Source organism: Adiantum capillus-veneris, chromosome 1 (genome assembly GCF_014529385.1).
Source record: "Adiantum capillus-veneris isolate H3 chromosome 1, ASM1452938v2, whole genome shotgun sequence".
Classification (NCBI taxonomy): Eukaryota; Viridiplantae; Streptophyta; class Polypodiopsida; order Polypodiales; family Pteridaceae; genus Adiantum; species Adiantum capillus-veneris.
In genome coordinates, this window is record NC_140931.1 from 141,684,022 (window position 1) to 141,707,426 (window position 23,405).

At 39.8% G+C, this 23,405-nt stretch overlaps 1 protein-coding gene across 1 annotated transcript; it reads left to right on the forward strand.

Moving 5' to 3' along the window:
- The first annotated feature begins 3,886 nt into the window (after positions 1–3,886).
- On the forward strand, positions 3,887–14,494 carry LOC147465711 (uncharacterized). The gene is made up of 4 exons (XM_086497829.1): positions 3,887–3,986; positions 10,970–11,322; positions 11,529–11,672; positions 11,804–14,494. Exons 1-4 carry the CDS (start codon positions 3,887–3,889, stop codon positions 11,846–11,848), a joined length of 642 nt encoding a protein of 213 aa, XP_086353955.1. The 3' UTR covers positions 11,849–14,494.
- Positions 14,495–23,405: the final 8,911 nt, after the last annotated feature.

Genomic DNA, 23,405 nt, shown 5'->3' on the forward strand with positions numbered 1-23,405 from the left:
AACTCAATAGCTTCCGAGGACGGAATCTACATCAGGAAGGGGGGCATGTTAACCCTCACGGCTCACGGACACCCATCACCTACGATGGACGTGTATTATGTATTTGGTAGAGTCAGGTACCGGGCTTGTCGGTCCAATAGGGAAAGGTAGAGTGATCGCCGATGAGAGACGCACTTTAACTTGGACATTCAAGGGATTAGTTGGTTAAGCATGGGCGCCCAAGTGTGAATGGGGTGAGCTCCTATAAAAGCCAACTAAACCTAATTTTTACTCATTCTCTCATTTGTGCAATTGAAGAGTGCTCTTGCTCCATCTCCATCTTCTTCTTCTTCTTCACCTCCTTGTGTGTGTGTGTGTGTGAGAGAGAGAGAGAGAGAGGGAGAGTGTGTGTGCGATCGAGCATTACGAAGGCAGGACGGCGGCGAAGCGGTTGAGCACGGCACGACTGCAGCTTCTTCTTCATCGCGGCGAGGAATCCACCACGAAGGCGAGCGTAGAGCGGTGAGTGACACACCCTTTGTTTTCTTGAGCTTGCTAGTTTAGGCTTGTTGTGTGCTTGGAGCCGTTTGTGGCTCGCATACGGTGTATTGGCAAGTCCCTTGCTTCGACAATGCGGCAAGGAGCGCACATTTAAGCAAAAAACCCAAGGCATACAAAATAAGCACACACATCATAATTGAATCACTGTGAAAAGACCTTGGGGGGTCAAAGAAAAAGTAATCAGTCAGGCGATGATTTCATGAGAAATTCCTTTTATGGTAGCTTAACTACAAAGTTTTCTAGATATAGCCTCTAGTCAGCCCTCGAACATGAATACTTGGCTCTCGCGATTAAACAACTTAATTGACCACAAAAAATTAAGAAGCTTACCCATGGTATTAATATTCGATCTCTAGTGCTTTTCGACCGTCAAATTAGCGACCCCAGACTTGTTTAATTTTCTACCTTTACATCTGTTTATGCATTTGATTACATTGCAATTTAATGTTCATTGCTAACAAATTGTTTGAAATTCTTTTACCAATCAATTTTTCTACCTAAAACTGCATATGCTTTTTAAGAGAATGCAATTACTGTGCCAATGTTGTTTGATTTTGCAGTGACTGAAGAAGGCTAAGGACATTCATCTCAAATGCTCTTCCACCTCGACGAACCAGCTTCAACTCAATAGCTTCCGAGGACGGAATCTACATCAGGAAGGGGGGCATGTTAACCCTCACGGCTCACGGACACCCATCACCTACGATGGACGTGTATTATGTATTTGGTAGAGTCAGGTACCGGGCTTGTCGGTCCAATAGGGAAAGGTAGAGTGATCGCCGATGAGAGACGCACTTTAACTTGGACATTCAAGGGATTAGTTGGTTAAGCATGGGCGCCCAAGTGTGAATGGGGTGAGCTCCTATAAAAGCCAACTAAACCTAATTTTTACTCATTCTCTCATTTGTGCAATTGAAGAGTGCTCTTGCTCCATCTCCATCTTCTTCTTCTTCTTCACCTCCTTGTGTGTGTGTGTGAGAGAGAGAGAGAGAGGGAGAGTGTGTGTGCGATCGAGCATTACGAAGGCACGACGGCGGCGAAGCGGTTGAGCGCGGCACGACTGCAGTTTCTTCTTCATCGCGGCGAGGAATCCACCACGAAGGCGAGCGTAGAGCGGTGAGTGACACACCCTTTGTTTTCTTGAGCTTGCTAGTTTAGGCTTGTTGTGTGCTTGGAGCCGTTTGTGGCTCGCATACGGTGTATTGGCAAGTCCCTTGCTTCGACAGTGCGGCAAGGAGCGCACAATTTTCTGATGGTAAAGTAAGGATAGGTTACCCTTGAGAAAAATAATAGGATGAGATAGAAGGCTTATTATTATACCTAAATATGCATATGTACGTTATAGGAAAGATAATTATGTATCTAAAAAGTTACAAGATAGATCTTCTAGCATGCGTTCCCACTATGTACGTGTCACAACACGACAACGTTCACTCACAACTCCCTAAAATCTCCTAAGAGAGGATCTGGCCGGTCCACTGGCTCTAGATTCCCCTAGGCCATAAACTCTTGTCTAGCAGCCTAACTGAGGTGTAAAATGGATTTGTGGATTGATCTTTTTTAAGGAGTCTAACTGCGCACTCGGTCACTCATCACCTAAGGTGCATTCCTCGGCTGCGGCGCCAATGTTTGCGGGTCGCCGCGACGGACGTCCATAGCATAGCTTTCAAGCATCAACATATTTATCAATACAAGGGAAGCGACTCGGATGAGGCATGGAAACTCACTAGGCTGTCGCGCGTAATGAAGTGAACTCGATGAGATGCATCTACTAATTCTACAAGTGAATCAAAAGCGTCACTGCCAGGTAATCTGACTACGTCCTTCTACTCAGCTCTATAGTCATCATGCCCGTTTACCATGTAAATCTATTCGGAATCGCATCAAACTTGAAGGGAAGCTTCAGGGGACTATTAGGGTCATATCCTATCACTGTCACAGTATTCTGGAGATGTACCACGATCGCGATCGTTCGTTCCAAAGTCAACAAAAATAGCAAACAATTGATCCTAATGGGTCGTTTTAAGGTCCCTAAAGCCCCCCCTAGGGTCGAAACGACATATAATACGCATATAAACACTCAAAACAGCGATTTAAAGCCTCAAACACGTAGTCCAAAACCTTCACTGAATCTTGAATGATTATACTTGAAAGAAAGAGTAAGAGGAGAGGAACACAATGCAATAATCAAAACTGAATTTGGATTACCGTAGCTGCAATGGCGAAGATTACAAGTTTGAACAAGAAAGAGCTCTCCTTCGTACGCTGTTTTCTCAGTTTCTTCTCCCAAAAGATTATCCAAAACTTACAGAAATTGACCTTTATAGATTAGGTCTTTGCAAAAAATGGCTTGTCCGGCCATAAGCTCCTGCTCTTAAAACTGGCTCTCTAATATACAATTGCTCCCAAAAGAATAATCATACATCCTTGACAATTTCCCGGCTTAGAGATGCTTCTTTACAAAATAATTTTACAATGGTTTCTCAAGAAATTATGGTCCTTCTGGCCACGGCCGCCTGTTGCTTCTTCCGCCAAACAGAGACTCTTATGCGCTTGATATAGTTTGTTTTGGACCCATTTTGGAGACATGAAGTTGGTATGGAATAATGACATAGAAATTATGTTATGCAATGTCCAACATGCATCCGAGATTGTAGAGATCTTGATATCCATTGGGAGACCAGAAGATTTGGGTCACACTACAATCTTTGGGAACATATCTTGGATGATCAAGAAGAGTAATCTTGAGGTTCTCAAAGGTCATAAGCATTGGCTATCATCTCTGACACCCAAAATCTCATAAGATCATTAAAAGACAGGATGTCATATTCAATGAGTCCAAGATGCATAGGAATCCTATCAAAGAGGTAAAGTAGAATATAGAAGAGTCGCATTCATAGATGTTTCCTCAAATTGAATCAAAATTTAGAATTCTAGTGAGGAGCCTTCCACTAGCAAAACTTTAGAAAGAGTAGAGAGCAGCAATCAAGGATTTAAATGCTCTAAGCAAGCCTCAAATATGCTTGAGTGTTTTTAGCCAAGTCTAGATTATTTTATGCTCAGTGATTTTGGGGAACAATCTTGTTTCCAAGAAGGCACTCAAATGGATGCTAAGGACAAGTGAGAGCAAGTGGTGGAATGAGAATACGTTCTGATTGTTAGTAATGAGAATTGGGAGTTGGTTAGATTTCTAGTAGGAAAGACAATGTTACCTTGCAAATGGGTTTACAAGAAAAAGTATACATGAGGAGATCTAAAGCGTAGGTACAAGGCTAGACTTGTAGCTAAAGGTTTCAAGTAGTAGAAAGGTGTAGAATTTGAGTAAATATTTTCACATGTGGTCAAGATGAATACTTTACATATGGTGCTTGTATTAGATATAGAGGACTTTGAACTAGTCCAAGTGGATGTGAAGAGGGATTTCCTTCATGAAGAGCTCAAGGAAGGTGTACATGAAGTAGTTTGAAGTGCTTGTTAACCCAAGTAGAGGCAATCTTGTGTGTAGACTCAAAAAACCATTGTATGGCTTAAGTAAAGGTTCTATGCAATGGTATTAGAAATTTGATCTTTTCATGCAGTCTCGTGGATATAAACAAATGCATAATAATGACTGCTTATTCATAAAGAACCTAATTAATGGATCACTTATTCTTCTTGTGTTATATGTCGATAACATACTAATCACCGAGAAGAACACTCACAAGATTGAAAATCTAAAGAAAATATTGAGTCAAACATTTGCCATGAGGGATTTGGGACAAGCTAGTCACTTTCTTGGCATGCATGTCAAGCATGACAAGCCAAAGGATATTCTTGAGATTTCTCAAGAGTCGTACATCTAGAAGGTGATCTTGAAAAGTTTCAATATGCAAGGGGAAAGGCATCGAGTACCCCCATGCAAGGATATTTTAAACTTACCACATATGATTCTCATAAGTCAGATGTTGAGAAGGCCAAGATGGCTTTGATTTTGTATTCCTCATTAGTGGTAGTCTCATGTGTGCCATGGTGTCTATTAGGCCAGACATTACATTTGTAATGGGAGTGGTGAGCCTTTAAATGGCTAATCTTGCAAGAAAAATTGAGATAAAATGAACCAGATCCAAAAGGTATGACAAGTACTTATGATTCAAGAGTAGTGATGCATCCATGGTTTGATACATAGATGTAGATTATGCAAGGAATGTAGACAATAGGAAGTCCACATCTAGTTATATTTTCATATTTTTGGAGGGGCAATTTCTTGGAGATCATGTCTCTAACATTGTATGCCCTCTTCCACTACAGAGGGTGAGTATGTTGCAACATTAGAAGACATCAAGGAAGCATTGTGCTTGGCACATATAGTGGGACAAAAAAATTCTAGTGTTATAAAATTATGTAAGTAAGGTGTGACATGCATTTAAAGTATGTTGTTAATTTCAAATTTCACTACTATTTTTTGTACACTTCTCAAAATTCAATTGATATTTGATACCTATCAAAAGTAATAATGCTAATTTCCCAAATGAGCATCTTATTTTTGAAAAACCATCTAGCAACAATATACACATAATATAGGTTGGTAGATATGCGGTAAGAGACATGGATATATATTCGTGTCTTTTATCGCGTACATTATTATTGGACCACTACCACATCCTTTTCCACTGTTGTTGACATGCACACAATATTTTCTCTTTCTATTGTCCTTTGTTAATCCATGCAATAGGAGTAGTTCTTGACTTTTCTTCTTATAGTGATCATTCCAATCATTTAGAAGGGAATAATGTAATAATCCTTTTAATTGAAAATTTGTTTTGGATTGACTTCATTCACACACATATCCATGATGGCTAGTATTGGATTCCATTCTAGAGGTTCAAAGAGGTCCTTGAGAAAAGGTTCTAGAAAGTAAGCAGCATCTTTGAGTGATCGATCTTTCTAACTGACACTTTTCTTTGAGGATACTATCACAATCTAGAGCTCCACACATCCAAATATGAGCTTTGGATTGCAGCCATGTAGAAAATTTTGGTCTATTTATTGTTGTGGAATCAGCTCCTCAATAGGTGCTCAATTAACATATCTATAGCTATGATCCTTTGAGTTTGGTTTCCTTATGACATAAGTAGATATGATCATAATCCTAACCTTGAACCATTTCAAGTTGTCTCATGAATGGACGTCCCAAATTGACATCAAAGCTTTTTTCGTGACCAAAGCCTACTATTGCAAGCATGTGTTTGTATTAAATCACACAAGATGTGACTACTATCTAATCAATCATTCCCATAGTCTTTTCTACATAGCCATCTGCTAGCTTCACTTTCATGTGTGTCTTACAAAGGGCTGGTCTTCCCCATTTTTCACAAGTGTCCTTTGTAGCAATGGCTACACCCACTCCCTTATCAAGAATAGCTAAGGTTTTGAAGCCTTTGTATTTCCTAAGCAAGGTCGTGTTTTCTTTCTTTCTCTCACAATAATCACCCATTTTATTGATAGACTACTGGCACTATGTTTGAACCAATACATTTCATTTCCTTGCCCTTGACTTAATATCCTCAAATGGATATTTAATACCCACTTTTACCAAGTCCACTTCAGCCCACACATGTGGTTTGACTTTTAGCAACTAAATGTATATATATTGTCAATGTATGCAAATTGCTTTCAATGGAAGCTACAAATCCAATGTCATCGTATAGCGATTAAAACTCCATGTTTTGGTGCTCAGGCTCCAGGTTTTGTGATGGGAGAAGATTCGTATATATGTTGTGCTTTCTTATTTAGAATTACTAATTGCTTTTTATAACTCATTTGTCCATGGCTTTTCTATTTCTAGTATAATTAACAAATATTGAGATCTAAATTATCTATGGTGCTAGTACCTACTCAATCATCTAGTCGAGAGTCGTATGCCAAAGGGAAGAGAATAATCCTGCTCAAAATGGTGTGAGATCAGGGTATTGTACATCTATTTTTGTAGAGTCTCCATCAAACAATGGTTTTTATTTAGCATTTATGCAAGAATGATGGAGGAGATTTCTTGACTTGAGGTTGCTTTTCAAAGTGTAGATAAATGGAGAAGATGTTCATGTGTGGATGTATGAGGTGCACACTTTTAGACAGAAATGTACATCTCCTAATTTTAATATGTAGGACAAAAATTTTCACAAATGAGAATGCCACATCAATATAGAAATTGCACAAAACTAGGCACCACACACCGTTTTTCTACATACTATGGAAAGTTGTGATGTTTGGATGTTTGTACTCCAAGAAGTTTCTGACATAGCTCTCTCTCTCTCTCTCTCTCTCTCACACACACACACACACACACACACACACACACACACACACACACACACACACACACACACACACACACACACACACACACACACACACACACACACACACACACACACAAACAAAGCCTTCTATCTACATACTTACACAAATTCAAGTACAAGTTACACATTCATTCACAATTTGTGAATGATCCTCAACAGAGGGGTATTGTCCTGATATTTTCCCATTACAAGAACATCCATAAATGCTCTACTTCTAAGGAGCTACCATGGAAGGGTATTGGGCATATCAATAATACAAAGTGGCAGAAAGAACACATGAGAGAGAGAGAGAGAGAGAGAGAGAGAGAGAGAGAGAGAGAGAGAGAGAGAGAGAGAGAGAGAGAGAGAGAGAGAGAGAGAGAATGATTGTTGTGAGAGATAGGGAGGAGATATGACAAAGAGAAACACAATGATTGTAGAAAGGAGAGGGAGAGAGGTTTGTGGAGAGGTAGATGAGAGATACCAATTGTACATAGGGAGAGATGCATCTAGATAGAGAGAGAGAGATAGATAGATAGAGAGAGAGAGAGAGAGAGAGAGAGAGAGAGAGAGAGAGAGAGAGAGAGAGAGAGAGAGAGAGAGATGACGGAGATAGGGAGAGGATGATAATTCTATAGGAAATCTAGAATTTGCTTAATAAATTCTAGAAAAGAATTCACCATCAAATATTGGCTATTTTTTTTTGTCACAAGGGTCCTAAAATGGCACAACTTTGTTTTGAAGAGATCTCTAATAATTATTCTAGAGGTGCTCATGGATAAGTATATACGTATACAACACAATTACCAAAAGAGAGGAAGACTTTAGAATTTTAATTTATACAAGCGAATTAGATAAATGTTTTAGGTTTTTAGATTTGATGGAAAAAAGGATACGACTTGCCTGAAATAGCGTGGACACTTTAAGTTTCTTTTGATATTTTTGTTGTGATTGTTCTTCATGATGACAAAAGATTCTCCCATTTCACTTTAATTTTCCTTATGGTTTTTTTCCATTCCCTTGAGTGAAGATACTTGATGACATCTTCAATTTTGGGCATAAAATTATTTTTCCTTTGAGACTTAACACCATTTAGCAAAAAATTGCAACAAGTATTTCCTTTAATAACACAAGAACAATATAAGCTAGCTCCATGCAAATGTTTTTTATCATGTTGACAAGAGAAGACACATCCTCCCTAGTCTCCATGAACAATATACCATAGAGTTGCATTTTTAGTGCAATCATGAAATGTTTAGTGATATATAGCTCCATAGTGACTCTCTAAGGTGATCCATGCTTGGTGTGTAGTAGTGCAAGCATCAATGTATTACAAAAAGTTTTCATCTAGTGAACTGAGTGATTCTCCTAGGGCTTGCTCATCTTTTGCTATTGAAATTGTGCCATTGAAATTGTCAATTTACTTTTTACCTCTCATGACTAGTGCAACACCCCTAGGCATAAATGAGATGAAGATCTTACCGTGGTTGAGTTGGGGAGTCTCAAGTCTTGTTGGTGCAATTCACATGAAAATAAAATATAATATATCTTGCAAATGCAAAGGGTGTGCACTCATAAAGTGGTAAATGGTAGGGAGCAAAGAGGAGATGTCAAATTTCAAAAAATAAGAACACTTGGAAGATTATATCCAAAAGATTATCTTTCATCCTTTCTTCCTATTAAGTTTGAGAGGACTTGGGCCAAAAGGGCTTGTGATTTTTATGGATGTAGTGGGAACCTTGGATTTAAAGTTCTCTATAGGAACACAAGCTTAAGGGATTATGGCTTTGAGGGAGAAGCATAACTATCAGATAGTTGGTGTAGGAAAGGTTTAAGAAGGCTAAATGTTGCAGGGCCTTTGGCAGTGTGGAAAGAACACCCTGCGGAACTACCATCTCAACATATATCATATATGTAACACATAGAATAACACATAGAACATGTTTACTTTATAACCAAAGCCTTTGATTATGGTAAAGTGAACCTACTCAACAATAAAGAACATTCCATACTACACATAATACAATAGAGACAAGGGTTGAAGCACTCCAATATTTAATCAATGCACACCTTGATTCCCCTTAAAGTCTGCATGATTGCTACATCTTCTCAAAGATATAATCTAGAGCTTAGGATAGTGTCTGTGTTTCATCATTGAAGTTTACTTGTAGCTTTCTTGTCTCAATGAGGACTTTATGGAATTGTGAGGTAATTTTGCCAAGGAATTAGCTTCCATAAAATTGATATCTTAGGTTTGATCAAAAGTAATATGAGACAAGAAACAACATCCAACATTCAATTCAACTTTTAAATTTCTCAATTGTAATGTAGTCCTTGATGGAACCACAAGATCTATGACATTTATCACATAGGCTTAATCAAGAAAGATTATAGGCTAATATACTCCACAAAATGCAAACCATTGCATGACAGCTAGCAGCAATACTGTATGCTAGTTTTCTAGTCAATCCCTAATTTCAAATCATGGTGAGATTCACATACAAAGACTACAATGTATCCATTTAGAAGTTGAACAGATCTTTGCATTGCTTTTCCTATATTTTTGAGTGAATATGAAATTAACCATTATCATATTCCTTTTGCAAACTTTAAAAATGCCCCAAAGTTCAAGAATATTGTGTAGGTATGTTGTAGCATTGCCTCTCTAATATGTACCCATGCATATATTGAGCACATGTACAAAGCATATAAGATAAATATGTTCAATTGACATCCATTAAGCTAAGTGTGTTGTAAGAGTGTGCTACATAAATATATATATGGTTGGAAAGGAGAAATGGGAATCTTAATGAGCAGGGATCCATTGCTAATACTAGTCTAGATTTTACAGAAAATGATGGAGCACTCAATTTAGACATATATTACATCGATCATAAAGATCTAGGGATGGAGGACCCTTAGTGGTGAGAAAACTTAAGCTGCTCCAGATTGACTAATAAGGAATGCGTATCGATATTACAATTGATTGAGCGACAATCTAAGCTACCATCACGAAAAGGAGTAGATTTTAGGAAACATTGCCCATTTCTTTATGTTATCACACATGGTGAAGATGGATGCATGGCTCTTTTTATAAGTATGCCTAAAGAGGTAATCTATAAAAGGTCCATGAGATCATGGAATTTGCAACTCGTTGTGATAGAAAGGATGTCTTTTTGTGATGATGGACATAAGAAGTGGAGCCACTTGTACTAGCAAGATGTTTGCAAGGAGTATATTCTTTGAAGTCAAACAAAAGATATCCTTAGATAAGTGTAGTGGAAAGTATCAAAATTAATGCAAAATTACTTCCCTATTTTTGACAATTCTTGCGTAACGCATATGTAGTAGTGAAGTTTGTTGTTTTATAGCTTGTCGAGTGGAAGGACAAGCACCAATGATGGATGGCCTCTCCAGACACAAGTGGATGCCAATGTAGCTCATATAATTTGGAGCATCTGTATAGGTCACAATGCTAGCTAAAAGCCCCCATAGTGATGCTTCACAGTAGCGGACAGATGATTAGCAAGTTAGTGGCCGGAAGTGTGCGATCAAAAGTAATAATCATTTGGGGTATATTTGTAGGTGCACAGAGCCATGTGTTCAATTGCAACTACATCTAAATTGTGCATGCGCAAAGGCCCAAGGGGTGTGGTATGTGTTCAATCAAGTCTCGACTCCCGACGAAGTGGAAAGATGGAAAAGAGAGATGCACATGTGAATGGGCCTCTACTAATTGGGAGGGTTTGAAGGGGCTAGACGTTTTTAGAGGCATAGGATAGGAGGAGGAACGCGGTCAAATGTACAAGGTGGTTTTACTCATTTCACATTCCCCACCGCCCACTAGATGGGGATTCCTTCTCTTCATAAATAATTGCGTAGGCGAGCTTGCTTGCCATGCGCGCCACTGGCGGATAACGAATGACTTGGATGGGGGCCTTTAAAAAGCGGCTTGCATGCCCTCTCTCTCTGCAATTGTGCAGTTTTTTCCCAATTGCCATTTGGCGTTTCAAGATCTGATATCTTTCCTTCTTGTTTTCATCGCCTCACACACTCAAATACAGACAAACTTCTGCTAAATTAGCAGCTCTCTCCAAATCAAGCGGCGGATTAAGCAACCTCCTGCCTCCCTCCCTCTCTCCCTCTCTCTCTCGCTGCCTCCAGTCGCAGAAGAGAGAGAGCACAGCCCTTTCACGGCCATATTTTATGCTGTCGCGTTGGGAAGACGATTAGACAACTATCGTTATTTTATTGGTGGCGCCTTGGCCTCATTGGGCTGTGTTCTATCTCTTCTGCAGCTGAAGCAAGTGAATTCCTGTCAAAATATCAAGTTGGGTACCTCCTCCATTGCCCTTTGCATGCGCAGCAAGCTTTTCCAGGTGGGCTGCAGTCAAGCTGTCATCATGTCGAGCTGCCAAGTTGCGGACTGAGCCTAGCTACCGAGTTGCGGGCTGATCCCTCTCTCTCTGTTAGATCTCTCTCTCTCTCTCTCTCTCTCTCTCTCTCTCTCTCTCTCTTAGCGACACGTGCACACGCGTACACGCACACAATGTCTTACTCGCAGAGCTATATTGTGCCCACCTCTCTCTCTCTCTCTCTCTCTCTCTCTCTCTCACAGATGCGCTTGCGTGTATGTGCTGATCTCGCAGGTTAAAGGGTTGCTTTTCTGTGAAGGGTTGTGGGAGCGACGGTTATGCAAATAGGAGCGCTCTGTGTTGGAGCTCAATTTTGGCTACATTTCTCTCGCTGCTTTTCTCTGCCCTCAGCTTTAATGGCGGCAGCTTGTTGAGGGCTCTTTTGGGTGCTCGTGTTGGAATGGTGGGTTTCTGTTTGTGAATGATGCAATGTGTACTTTGTAGGAGAATGGCCGTGCCCTTTTGCATCACCAGTTTTCATGGTAGGTTTCTACTGCTGCTTTCTTGTTATCTCATCTTGTACTTGTGGTACAGATTGATTGGCGACTTAGTCCTTTGGACTCGAGGCTGGAACCGTGAAACGTCTTGACTCTTGTGTAGTGCTCGTTGCTGCAAATTTTACTATTCTTCGTCCCACCCTTTTTGGAAGAGAAGAAGGAAGAACGCCTTGTAATGCTGCCCCACCCATGTACCACAGTGAGGTAAGCCTTCAATGCCCCACTCTATCAGCCTTTACTGCCCCACTCTATCATAATCGTTTTCCCCACTTTCTTTAAAAAAAAACATATTCTCTTCAAGTTTGTAAATTTTTGCATGTTGGAAGGGTTCTTTGAACTTTCTTTCACATGGGCCTAGGGTTCATCCTCATGTGGTAATAACTTAGGGCTACAGCAATTAGGTTTTTATGCACATGGGCCTAGGGTTCATCCTCATGTGGTAATAACTTAGGGCTACAGCAATTAGGTTTTTATGCACATGGAAATGAGGTTTCCATGTGAATAAAAATTAGGTTTCCATGTGAATTTTTTTTTCCTACTTTAGGATATTTGGAGCAATAGAGCTTGCTTGAGTATATTGAACTTTGTGATTGTGGAAGTTCATCTAGAGGCTTTTAAGGTTATGTAAAGCCACTATGGCTAATTATGCGAATTGCCTTAGTATATGTTTATCATTGCATTTTGAAAAACCTTTGTTGTAGATGTTAAAGAACAATAGTGAAATGTCTTTCATGACCTCGATAAGGTTTTTAATTTTTGCATTAATAGAAATCTAATATTTCTAGAAATCTATGAACCTTAGAAGTTTCACACATGAAGACTCTACAAAGGAGATCTATACACCTTGCACTCAATCAATTTATGTTTTACATGTGGCCAAAATCTTTGAATGTTGATTTACTATTGTAGAAAGAGTAGCTACAAGCCACCCCTATATTGTGGTGTGATTCTATCATTGCCAAGGCACATAGTCTCAAGGTATGTCTTAACATTTGAGGATAAGTTATTAAAGGTAGTAGGTTAGTTTCAAATTTGGGTAGCTGGTGATATTTCTCTTATTGTAACTCGAGTAAATGAGTGTATAATAAAATTAAAAATTGACTTCATTATAACTATTGCTTCAAGGTATATGCTATAGCAGTATGTGGAGCTTTTTGCTATGCTCATCTTTCTATGTAGATGTATTTTTTGTTTAGTTTTTTGTTTGTATTTACTTGTAACAAGGTTTTGCACTTGAGTGATTAAGCCCTTATTGATTAAGGCATTGGTGTTGGTTCCACGAGTACAAAAATGTGACGCTATATTAAATTTCAAAAAAATCTCTACCATGGATACTTGTTTTTTGGACCTTCATCTATAGCATCAGGGCCATGAAGTACATATTGCATGCACATATAGGTGCATAGAGTACACTGTGTACGTAGAGCTGAAGGGTGGGGTCTACACGGGATTTCAAGAGGCCTAGATAGCCACAAAGATGTTTAGCCCGGCATAGCGTATGCTTGAGTCTAGTCTCTCTAGGTATAAATGGCTAGAGTAGGATCGTATAAGTGTGGGACTTCTATGGGTGGGTGAGCAACTCTAGGTACTATTGCTTGAAGGTAGTTATCTCAAAAGTAAAGTCTTCCAAGGGATTTTTGCCTTTAACTCTATGATGCTTAGGATTCCACATATGCTACATTTGTATCACAACAGGAAAAATCCTTATGAGTAAGAGTCCCTGCACACATGTAGGTGCTCTCTCTTTTCCTTAACACGTGTATCAAAGCAGGTGGTGGCTTGTGGTTGAGGATGCACATGTACACATCTTAAAATGAAGCCATATGGTAGTGTAACACAGGTAGAATCTGCAATGTCATAGCCTCGTGTGGAAATCCCTTGAAGGAGCTTTCTTGTGAGCTCTCTACCTCGGAGCACTACCTAGAAATGTCCACCCAACCATAGAGTCCCATGCTTGGAGAGCTTTCTTGTGAGCTCTCTACCTTGGAGCACTGCCTACAAATGGCCACCCAACCATAGAGTGCCATGCTTGGAGAGCTCTCTATCTTGGAGCAATGTCTAGAAATGTTCACCGAACCATAGAGAAGACCCAAGCCTATGGTGTGCCGGGCTATACACCTTTATAGCCATTTAGGCCTCTCAAAATCCCATGCAAAATCTACTTTTCAGCTCTGTGTATACATAGTGTATTCTATGCACCTACTTGTGTATGCCATATGTGGTTTAGGAACCATGTGTCAAAATCGACGATGCGAAAGTGTGGAGAGCTTTCTTGTGAGCTCTCTACCTTGGAGCACTGCCTAGAAATGTCCACCCAACCATAGAGTCCCATGCTTGGAGAGCTCTCTATCTATGGTTTGGTGAACATTTCCAGGTATTGCTCCAAGGTAGAGAGATTTCTTGTGAGCTCTCTACCTTGGAGCACTTCCTAGAAATGTCCACCCAACCATAGAGTCCCATGCTTGGAGAGCTCTCTATTTTGGAGCATTGTCTAGAAATGTTCACCAAACCATAGATTTCCATGCTTATATAATCTTTGCGTGGTTGTTCACACGTGGATAGAGAAGAGCCAAGCCTTTGGTGTGTCGGGCTATGCACCTACATAGCCATTTAGGCCTCTCAAAAACTCATGCAAAATCTACTTTTGAGCTCTGTGTATACATAGTGGATTCTATGCACCTACTTGTGTATGCAATATATGGTTTAGGAACTGTGTCAAAAATCGACGATGCAAAAGTGTCGAGACCCGGGAGAGAGAGAGAGAGAGAGAGAGAGAGAGAGAGAGAGAGAGAGAGAGAGAGTATGTCTCCTAAACCAATCAACCTTGCCAATGAATAATTGAATGTGTATACAATGGAGGCAAGGGGTTGCTTATATAGCAATTTTAGTAAATTTTCCTACCCATACTTTGACAAATAAGTAAAATAAATACCTAAAAATAAAAGAAAAATGGGATCACATTGGGCAGTTCACTTGAGATGTCAAAACTCTAACACCCTCTTTGTAACTCAGTGGACATCAATAGTGAGACCAAGTCAATGAAGAAGCTACCATAGACACCCTAGTAGAAGGTCTCGGACTAGTGGACACTGGATACACCTCAATTTTGATACCCCCAACCTTGTACCTTATAAGAATGCCATCTTGAGCATTGGTTTTTTTTGTAGAAAATTTGAATTGTAGACCACACTACTCTGTCCAAGAATCCCCATTCGTGAACTGCGAACACATCATGTCCAAAAATAAGAATACTCCAAGATAATGAATTGTGAAAGACATCTTGTCCATGATGCGACCAATAACAATGGATTGGTACAGTCATCCATAGTGTTTAAGATACGTTTGATTGGTTCCTTTAGTTGTATGTGCCTTGAACTCGGACCTATGGGTTCAAACACCGATAACCTAAACTCCACCACAAGGGTCCAACTAATTATGCACTATTTGACCCTCTCTACCACTCACAAGCCTCTCTCTAGCTGAAGCTATTGGTGGCACTGATATCCATGTGACTAGAAGGGGGGAGACGTTGCCAATGTGGACTCCACTACACCAACAGCCACTTTGCTATCCTTCCCTAATGAGTCACTATCATTGCTTTCCTCTTGATGCTTTCTTTTACCTTTGTCATTTGTAGATTCCTGTCTTTGCCTTTGAATGTGCAATCTTGGGCCAAATGACCACGCTTTCCACAATTGTAACAACGGTTCTTCGTCCCCTTTCTGGAATCCGAAGCACTAAGTGCTTCCTCACTTGTTGTCTCAAAAATCTGAATTGTGCCTTGAGTTATCAATAGGCTTCCTCCTCAATGAGAAAAGAGCCGAGATCATCAAATTTTAGCTTTTCCTTCGTGACTAGTAGCCAAAGTGTTGTAGACACTGTTTCATATCCCTTAAGCAACTTCGTGAGAACCAAAGCAGCTAACTGAGTACTCGTCAGTGCACCTTTAATAGCCGATAGTTGATCATGAGTAACTTTAGTGTTCATAAGAAATGATTGCATGGAACTTCCTCGTGGAAACTGGATGGACAATAATTGTCCAAGATGGGTGTTTGTCCGCATCGTAGGATCCCGATCAAACATTCCTACAAGCTTGAACCACATATCATTGGCAACTTTCAAAGTCTGAACGACAGAAGAAAGGTCCGATTCTGCAATGGATGACATTGACTTCGCATTAGTCACATCCCAGTCCACACATGATTTGCGATATTCGGGGCTCTGAGCTGTTGAAAACATCCCATAAGCCTTTCCATGATAACTAAATTCACATTATCAAATTCCAATGAGCGTAGTTATTTTCCGTCCAATTTGTCAATGGCGCTCTAGCAAGGGGGGCCCATGATGAAGTTACAAGATCTCGAATTTTGAGAAACCTTCTCGTACTCCAAGGGTGGCCGCATGAACCAAGCCGCAAATTTTTTTTTCCAGATTGTTCCTCTCTTCAACTCCAAGTTCCACCCCTTCATCTCCCAAGCCGATCTATGAAGCTTCACACATTGAGCTTCAAAGTCCTCCCAAGCCGCTCTTCCCTCTCTTCTTCCAAAGGGTGCCCTCACATTCCACATTGTTTTAAAACACTGGGCTCACATGTTGGAAGAGGGGGCGCCACTGCTACCAAGACAAGGCAGGTAGGAGGGTTCTGTCTCATCGCTAGGTAGGTAGCAAGAAGAGCATTTTAAAACGCAGGCGTGTGCAGGTGTACAGGGATAGGGGCATTGCCTTTCACGGATGAGCTTGTAAACACCTAGCATTCTAAAACATTGGGGATAGTGATGACTCAACAATGATGCCGTTTAATAGCGTGTCAGAACGCTAGGAACAGAGGCCACCGGTGGAAGCGTTGGTGTAACTAAAATTGGTCGATGATGTAAAGTGTATTGGGTTGTGATGCATGTGGTCACATGTGCAGGCCAAAGGGCTAAATCTAGTGCGGGAAACCTGGGCACATAGGTGGTAGTGAAGTTGTATGTATAATGTGGTTTTTTGGGCCGAGAAGGCTCCAGGAAAGGCCAATTGGGAAGGTAGTTCCAAGTGTCCGAAGTGCTATGCTAGTGTCCATGAATGTAGTGTTCGAGATGCCGTGGAAGCTGTTCTAGACAGCTCATCAAACGGAGCCACGATGTGAAAGATATTTATGTTCAAACTTAGAAGGTTTTGCAGATCCCTGAGAGACAGGGTAGACAGGGACAGATGGCCATGCCCTGTTTTAGTAAGTGAATGTGAAGTACTCGAGTTATGGGCCATGTCGGTCCTTTTAGATCGGCAATCCGGATCCTAGATGCCATGTTATAGGGCTGTGAAGTTTTGTCGGGGGTCCGTTTTGAGCTGGTTTGGATGCTTTGGGAAATGTGCCACTATGTGCTTTTTGAAGCCCGATCAAGTTTGTGGATGTAGTATTCAACTGTATGAAGTTGAGAGGAAGAAATGGCCTCTCAATTGGACTCATGGTCTCCAAGCTACAGGCCGATGAAGATTGGGGCAATTAGCGGAGAAGAGTCGTCATATGTTTTTTGTGCGTTCTGGTCGGCTTGGTTAGATATCTTGACAAAGTTGAAAGGTGGCCAAGACAGAGGAGTTTGAGGTCAAGAATGTCGGGGTTTGGTTGGTTTTGACGTTTCAGCGATTGAAGGCATTTGCAGTAAATGATAGAGGTTTAATAGAGGCGCAAAAAAATGGAGAGGGTTTATGGAGGCCTTTAGACCCCACTTCATAGGGTGCTTCCATGTGCGCAATGGGGAATCCCATACACGAAGTGTGAAGCTAGATAAGCAGGGTATTAGAGCTGCAACGGACGCCTCACATGGTCAACTAGAGAGAGAGAGAGAGAGAGAGAGAGAGAGAGAGAGAGCTCTTGAGCTCCAAGCGATGGTGTCCCTCTCACAGCGCATTGTGTGGATGCTATCCTTGGCAGAAAGTGGTGCAAATGGGAATCCACTGGCGTCGTTGCTCGCGCATGAGTTTTGAGAAGAAGCAATGCAGATTCTCGTGTAAGCACTTTTTTCGCCTTTCTTGAGACTCAAACAATGATGGAAATTATATTGGTATACTCGTGGAGGTTACTCCTTGATTGAAAAAAATCATATCACAAATCTTAAGATTCATATGAAATTATTGCGATAAACAGAAGAGCTTTGTGTGGTTCAAGTTAACTTTTTATCGGGGTCTAATAGAGCAGAAGCTTACCTAGTATTTGAACGCAAGATGGCAACTTAAAACCATTGGAGTTTTTACAAATCACCTAAGTCATCTCTTTCCCTAAAATTGATGAATTTGACCACCACTTAATTGTTTCAATTTACGATCCTTAATTGGATTCTAACACAATATATTCTAAAAATTTTAGGTCTAAATAGAGGGTAGTGCTTACAAATAAATACCAATTGTACTATCATATCCGTAGATCTCCTACTCAAAGATTGCATATCACTTTTTGTCTTGTAAAGCCCTTTTAAATAAATTCTATCTTATGTACAAAGTTGCTCATGATGAATAAATGATCTTACTTTTGTCTTCAAATTATTATTTTTTGTGGTGAAATAATTTTCTTGATTTTATTTATTGTTCTAACCTATTAAAGTTTAAAATATGTACTGAGTAACTAATTCTATCAGTTGCACCATGTAGTAGAATGTTCTTATTAGTCTAGACAAAGGCTTAAGATAGCACAACCCCTTTTTATAAGGGTGATGGGGCCAAATAAGGTGTGGATGTTTGGATAGAGACAATGGAAGACTAATTTGAAGCAATGGAAATAGGGACCACTAACCAGAATATGTTGGTCATCCCACTAACCAGAATACGTTGGCCATGTTTTGACTTGTCAGATATGCCAAAGTTTGGTGGAAGTAACATTGTTGAGATAAGGAAGTCTGAGGCTTGACACAATCTTGGGAACTGATTAAGCAAGAAATGACAAAGACCAGCAATGTATCATTCTATCAAGATGAATGATTTCTTTGCATTGGAGGACCGGATTTGATTGAAGAGAGCGTTGATTACAATACAAATTATGCTCTTATAGAGCTTTCCTTGAACCAAGAAGATGGTGTTCTTCAAGGCCGGTTCCATGGTATAACCCTCGTGTCCAAGACCTACACACCCCAATGAGAAGAAAGAACTATGGGGTAAGAGGTAGATAAGGGTGAAAGAAGTATTTTTCAAGCAAGAGAATTTTTATTATGTATACGCCTACTCAATGGAAAGCTCTCAGTATAGCTTAGAATGATATAGTTGTAATGATGAAGAAGATGAAGATTTCACTTGCTTGGATTTGCATCCATAGCCAAGTGCTTGAGCATGATGGTCTCCTCGAGCTCCCATGAGAGAGGGAGAGAGCTTGCTTTGCCAACTTGGGCACTTGAGAGTGTATGTATGAGGCACGACTCCAACAAGCCCTTGCTTAAAGGCTCATGCAAATTTGCAACTAGTCTTCAAATGGAATGCAATGATGAAGAAGATGAAGATTTCACTTGCTTGGATTTGCATCCATAGCCAAGTGCTTGAGCATGATGGTCTCCTCGAGCTCCCATGAGAGAGGGAGAGAGCTTGCTTTGCCAACTTGGGCACTTGAGAGTGTATGTATGAGGCACGACTCCAACAAGCCCTTGCTTAAAGGCTCATGCAAATTTGCAACTAGTCTTCAAATGGAATGCATACAACATAACCAATGAGAAATGGACACTCAATGTGCAACTATGCATGCTCATACACTTGTCGAAGCTTGCGATGCATTAAAAAATCCCCTCCCCTTTCTCTAGAACTTGTCTTGGCAAGTGTACACACCGCGCGTGCGTGTGCGCGCGCACGCACACACACATACGTGCTAACTTCACATAAAGCAAGTTAGTGCTACTTTGGACATGTGGTCCAACGAAACTTAGTAAAGAAGTACTAGAGTCAACTTTCTAAATAAGGAAGGGCTTATCCAACCTTAGAATTTAGTTTTTTTCCTTCATTATCAAAAACCATAAATTTATTAGTTAATTCAATTAGCTGCAATGCAAAACCTTTGCACAAACCTTGGAGACTTTGTGAAGCTGACCCATGCTACAATCTACCTGCTAAATTAAGATGGACTTTTGTGAAAAACTAAAACATGCCTTCCGGCTTTAAAACTTCACCTCCTATGAAAAACTTTAACATAATTCTTTGGAGGTGCCATCAAGATGCTCCCAAAACCTACTAAATTTAGACTTACTAAATTTAAATAATTTATGTCAAGTTAAAAATTTACCTTAAGGATTCCTAGACTTCATACTTGGGAGTCTAAAAAGTTATTCTAATGACTTGAACTTAGCACATCTACTTTTTATATTTGGATTGCTATAATTTTCCTCAATCGTCTCCTTTGTCATGTACATTTGATCAAGGCTTTGCGGATATGTTCATCTTTCCTTGACTTGTACCTGTGTGACTGAGATAACTAAATAGCAATGACTCTTGCTCTTTTATGGATTTTTCCGCTTTCGGTCCTAAGCCTTTGATCGGCCTAGTCCATAAGTACTTAATCAACTTCACTTGTTCTGTTTTATTTTTCATGGAGCTAAGTGGCCACATTAAGATGGGAAATAATTTTAGAAGGTTAGAAATTAATTTTCATGACATTATCTCTCTCATGAAATTATAGTCCTCCTCGACTATGGGGTAGGGAAATGAAGTCATAGGTACTCCTATTACTTTTGGTAGAGGATCTTTTTTACCTGTCGACCACAGTGGTGAGTAACTCCACTTAGTTGTTGGAAGGATTAACTGTCACAAGCATGGTTTTACTTAGCCCTAATCATCTTTCATTGTAGATTGGCAAGGTCTACTAGATGCTTGAGAGACTAAGCTTGAACAAGCTTGATTCATGGCATGCATACACTTAAAACTTATGAACAGTCAAAAGAAATATTAAAGTCAGAACAAGACATAATTCTTTATGAAACATACTTGTTCATACTTGGTTCTTACCTTTGAAAAGGGTCATTGTACGTATTTACAAGGTTTACATTATCCTTTAGATAGATGTCTTGCATCCACCTTGCATCTTCAAAAGGATAATTCTTGTATTTGACGAGATATCGTCGGATAGTCTTGCCACTTCTTAAAACCTTGTCATCATGTAGTAGAATGTTGTTTCGCTGCCGGATCTCTTCTTGACCCTCAAACTCGGGGTGGTTCTTCAATTATTGGTTCTTTGGGTGGTTCTCCCTTACAGTGTTTCAAGAGGCTCAAATGAAAGGCATTATGAATGAGCCAAGTACTTGGTAATCTTAAATTGTAACGTGAATCATTGATATTAAGAATTTAAAATGGGTGATAATATAGTTTGCTAACTTCATGCATTGGGAATCCTTGTGTTCCCTTGACTGTAGTATCGCTTAGTTGTGATTTTGGAAAGTTGAGCAATACCCAATTATTTTCTTTGAAGGTCGAGGCTCATCTATCCTTATCAACAGCAGTGTTTTGCTTTTGTTGTGTGCAAGACATAGTTTGCTTAATCTTCTAAATAGATGCTTTAAGATCTCTATTATACTCATCAGAAGAAAATATCTTCTCAAGTGTCTTGACTATCAATCGAATCTTGAGTCTTTCTTCTATTACCTTGAAGAGTGTCTTTCGTATAGAAGTATGGGTAGAGTAATTGTACCTATACTCTACTAAGGGTGAGTAATTTTTCCATTGATCTCTTTGATGTACTTCTGTAACATAGGCTTTAAGTAAATCAATGATGGTTGAATTTTCTATCTCACTTTGGCCATCGGTTTGTGGATGATAGGCCAAAGAGAATTTGAACTTAGTACCTAGATTCTCAAAGAGACCTTTCCAAAAATTGGTTGTCAACCGATATAAAATGTGCTTGCTTGCTAAACCAATCTGTTAGGGTTAGACCAACTTATGGCACCATATGGGAAAGCCCTCTGGCCACCTAGTAAAGGATAAATGATTGTAAATCTCTAAGCCTATTCAAGAGGCTATTCTCTAATCAATCAATAGCAAGAGGATGCTCAACGAATGATTGTGAATCTCTAATCTTGTTCAAGAGGCTATTCTCTAATGAATCAATCAATGCACCTTGATTCTCTTATTGTGTCTATACTCTCTCTCTAACCCTAACCCTATCCCTAACACCATCCTCCATCCTCTATAGCATAACGCTAAACCATTGGTGACTAGGGAGCACACTTCCGCATCTATCTCAACAAGTGGTATCAAAGCTGATGGTTCCATACCTAGGCCTATTTGCATTAGATTTCTTAATAATCTCACTCCCTCATCACCATTCCGGCATGAGCATGCTCCACTACCCTTTGGTAATTAGAGAAGGAGGAAATCACATTTATTCTTTTGATGTCTTGCATAGCATTTCTTTGATTAGCCTTGATTAGTAAGTGCTCATTTCATTAAGATTGTTGTTTGCATTTGGATTAGCCCTAGATTTCATTTAGTGAAACAATAATCGCGCACTTAATTGCACGCATTCATCTTGCAATTTCTTAATGTGATTTTTGTATGGGGACAATACTCTTTGTTGAAAATAGGAAATGCACACATAGCTTGGAGAAAATGAAAGAGTTCAAGGCATATAACAAAGAGTATAGAGAGAGCATATCGCTTAGTGTACAATGGAAAGATAATTTATCCCTAGAGTGACGGGCGTATATCTAATGCATGGGGGGAAAAACCTCCTTGTGAGGGAAAAAATGCATCGGAAATCCTTAGTGTGTTCGCACAAATCACTATCACATGTCAAACCTTTCACAAAAGCATCATGTAATGTCTCCTATGCGTACTACGATCCTCACATTTGTAGAACCCATTGATAAAAAGATTTGTACAATAAGATCATGCATCCCTCAATATAGATGGCACTTTTATGGAATCCCACAATGAATTGTGCTCCTAATACATGTCAAATGACTAATCACATGAGTCGTGAAAATAGTATGAATTTCCCCGGTAGTGTATACATGTCCACACCCGTGTTCTTGACCATGCTTGCCTTGGTGTTTTGACCACCTAAAGAACATTAGTTGAAAGTGCCAAATATGAATTGGCCTTGTGCAATATGTTGAGGCATGCATAACACGCAAAGAGTATTTAGTTTCACGCATAACTTGCTAGAGATTCATGATAGATTTGGGAGAACGTGCGAGATGGGATAAAAGTGTAGAAAAGCATGACAGGATAACGAGTAGTATCTAGAAGAAGGCTCGATGTCAAGAAAAAGGCCTCTACTAAACCTTTGTTACAATTTTCTCTACGACAGACTTCTCTCTATGATCAATTATAGAGCCTACAAAACTCCCTAGCACTTTATTATACCCCCTTGCACTGCTTTCCAAGCCACACATGCACAACTAAAGAGGTTCTTATATAGAAATTTGTCCATGTGGTACCTTCATGTATGTAGTACGGATCCATCCGTATAGATGTGCCATATCGTACTAATTTGTACTAGTACATACAAATGCAACCTTGAGTGTAGGGTCCCTATTAAGGGACCCATGCCCCTCCTTGTATGCATATTCATTCAAGTATTTTAGACTACCAACATTTTGGGGATCACCTCTCTTCAACATTTTCTCTCTCTACATTTCTCTAGCATTTTCTCAGCATTGTCTCTTTTTAGATTTTTGTTTCATGATACTGTC

Excerpts from the sequence above, each read along its gene's own strand:
- LOC147465711 (XM_086497829.1), top strand. The coding sequence starts at position 3,887 with ATGAATACTTTACATATGGTGCTTGTATTAGATATAGAGGACTTTGAA. Across the intron at positions 11,323-11,528 it reads GGGCTGATCCCTCTCTCTCT|GGTTGTGGGAGCGACGGTTA; the intron begins GTTAGATCTCTC and ends TTTTCTGTGAAG. Across the intron at positions 11,673-11,803 it reads TGGGTGCTCGTGTTGGAATG|ATTGATTGGCGACTTAGTCC; the intron begins GTGGGTTTCTGT and ends CTTGTGGTACAG.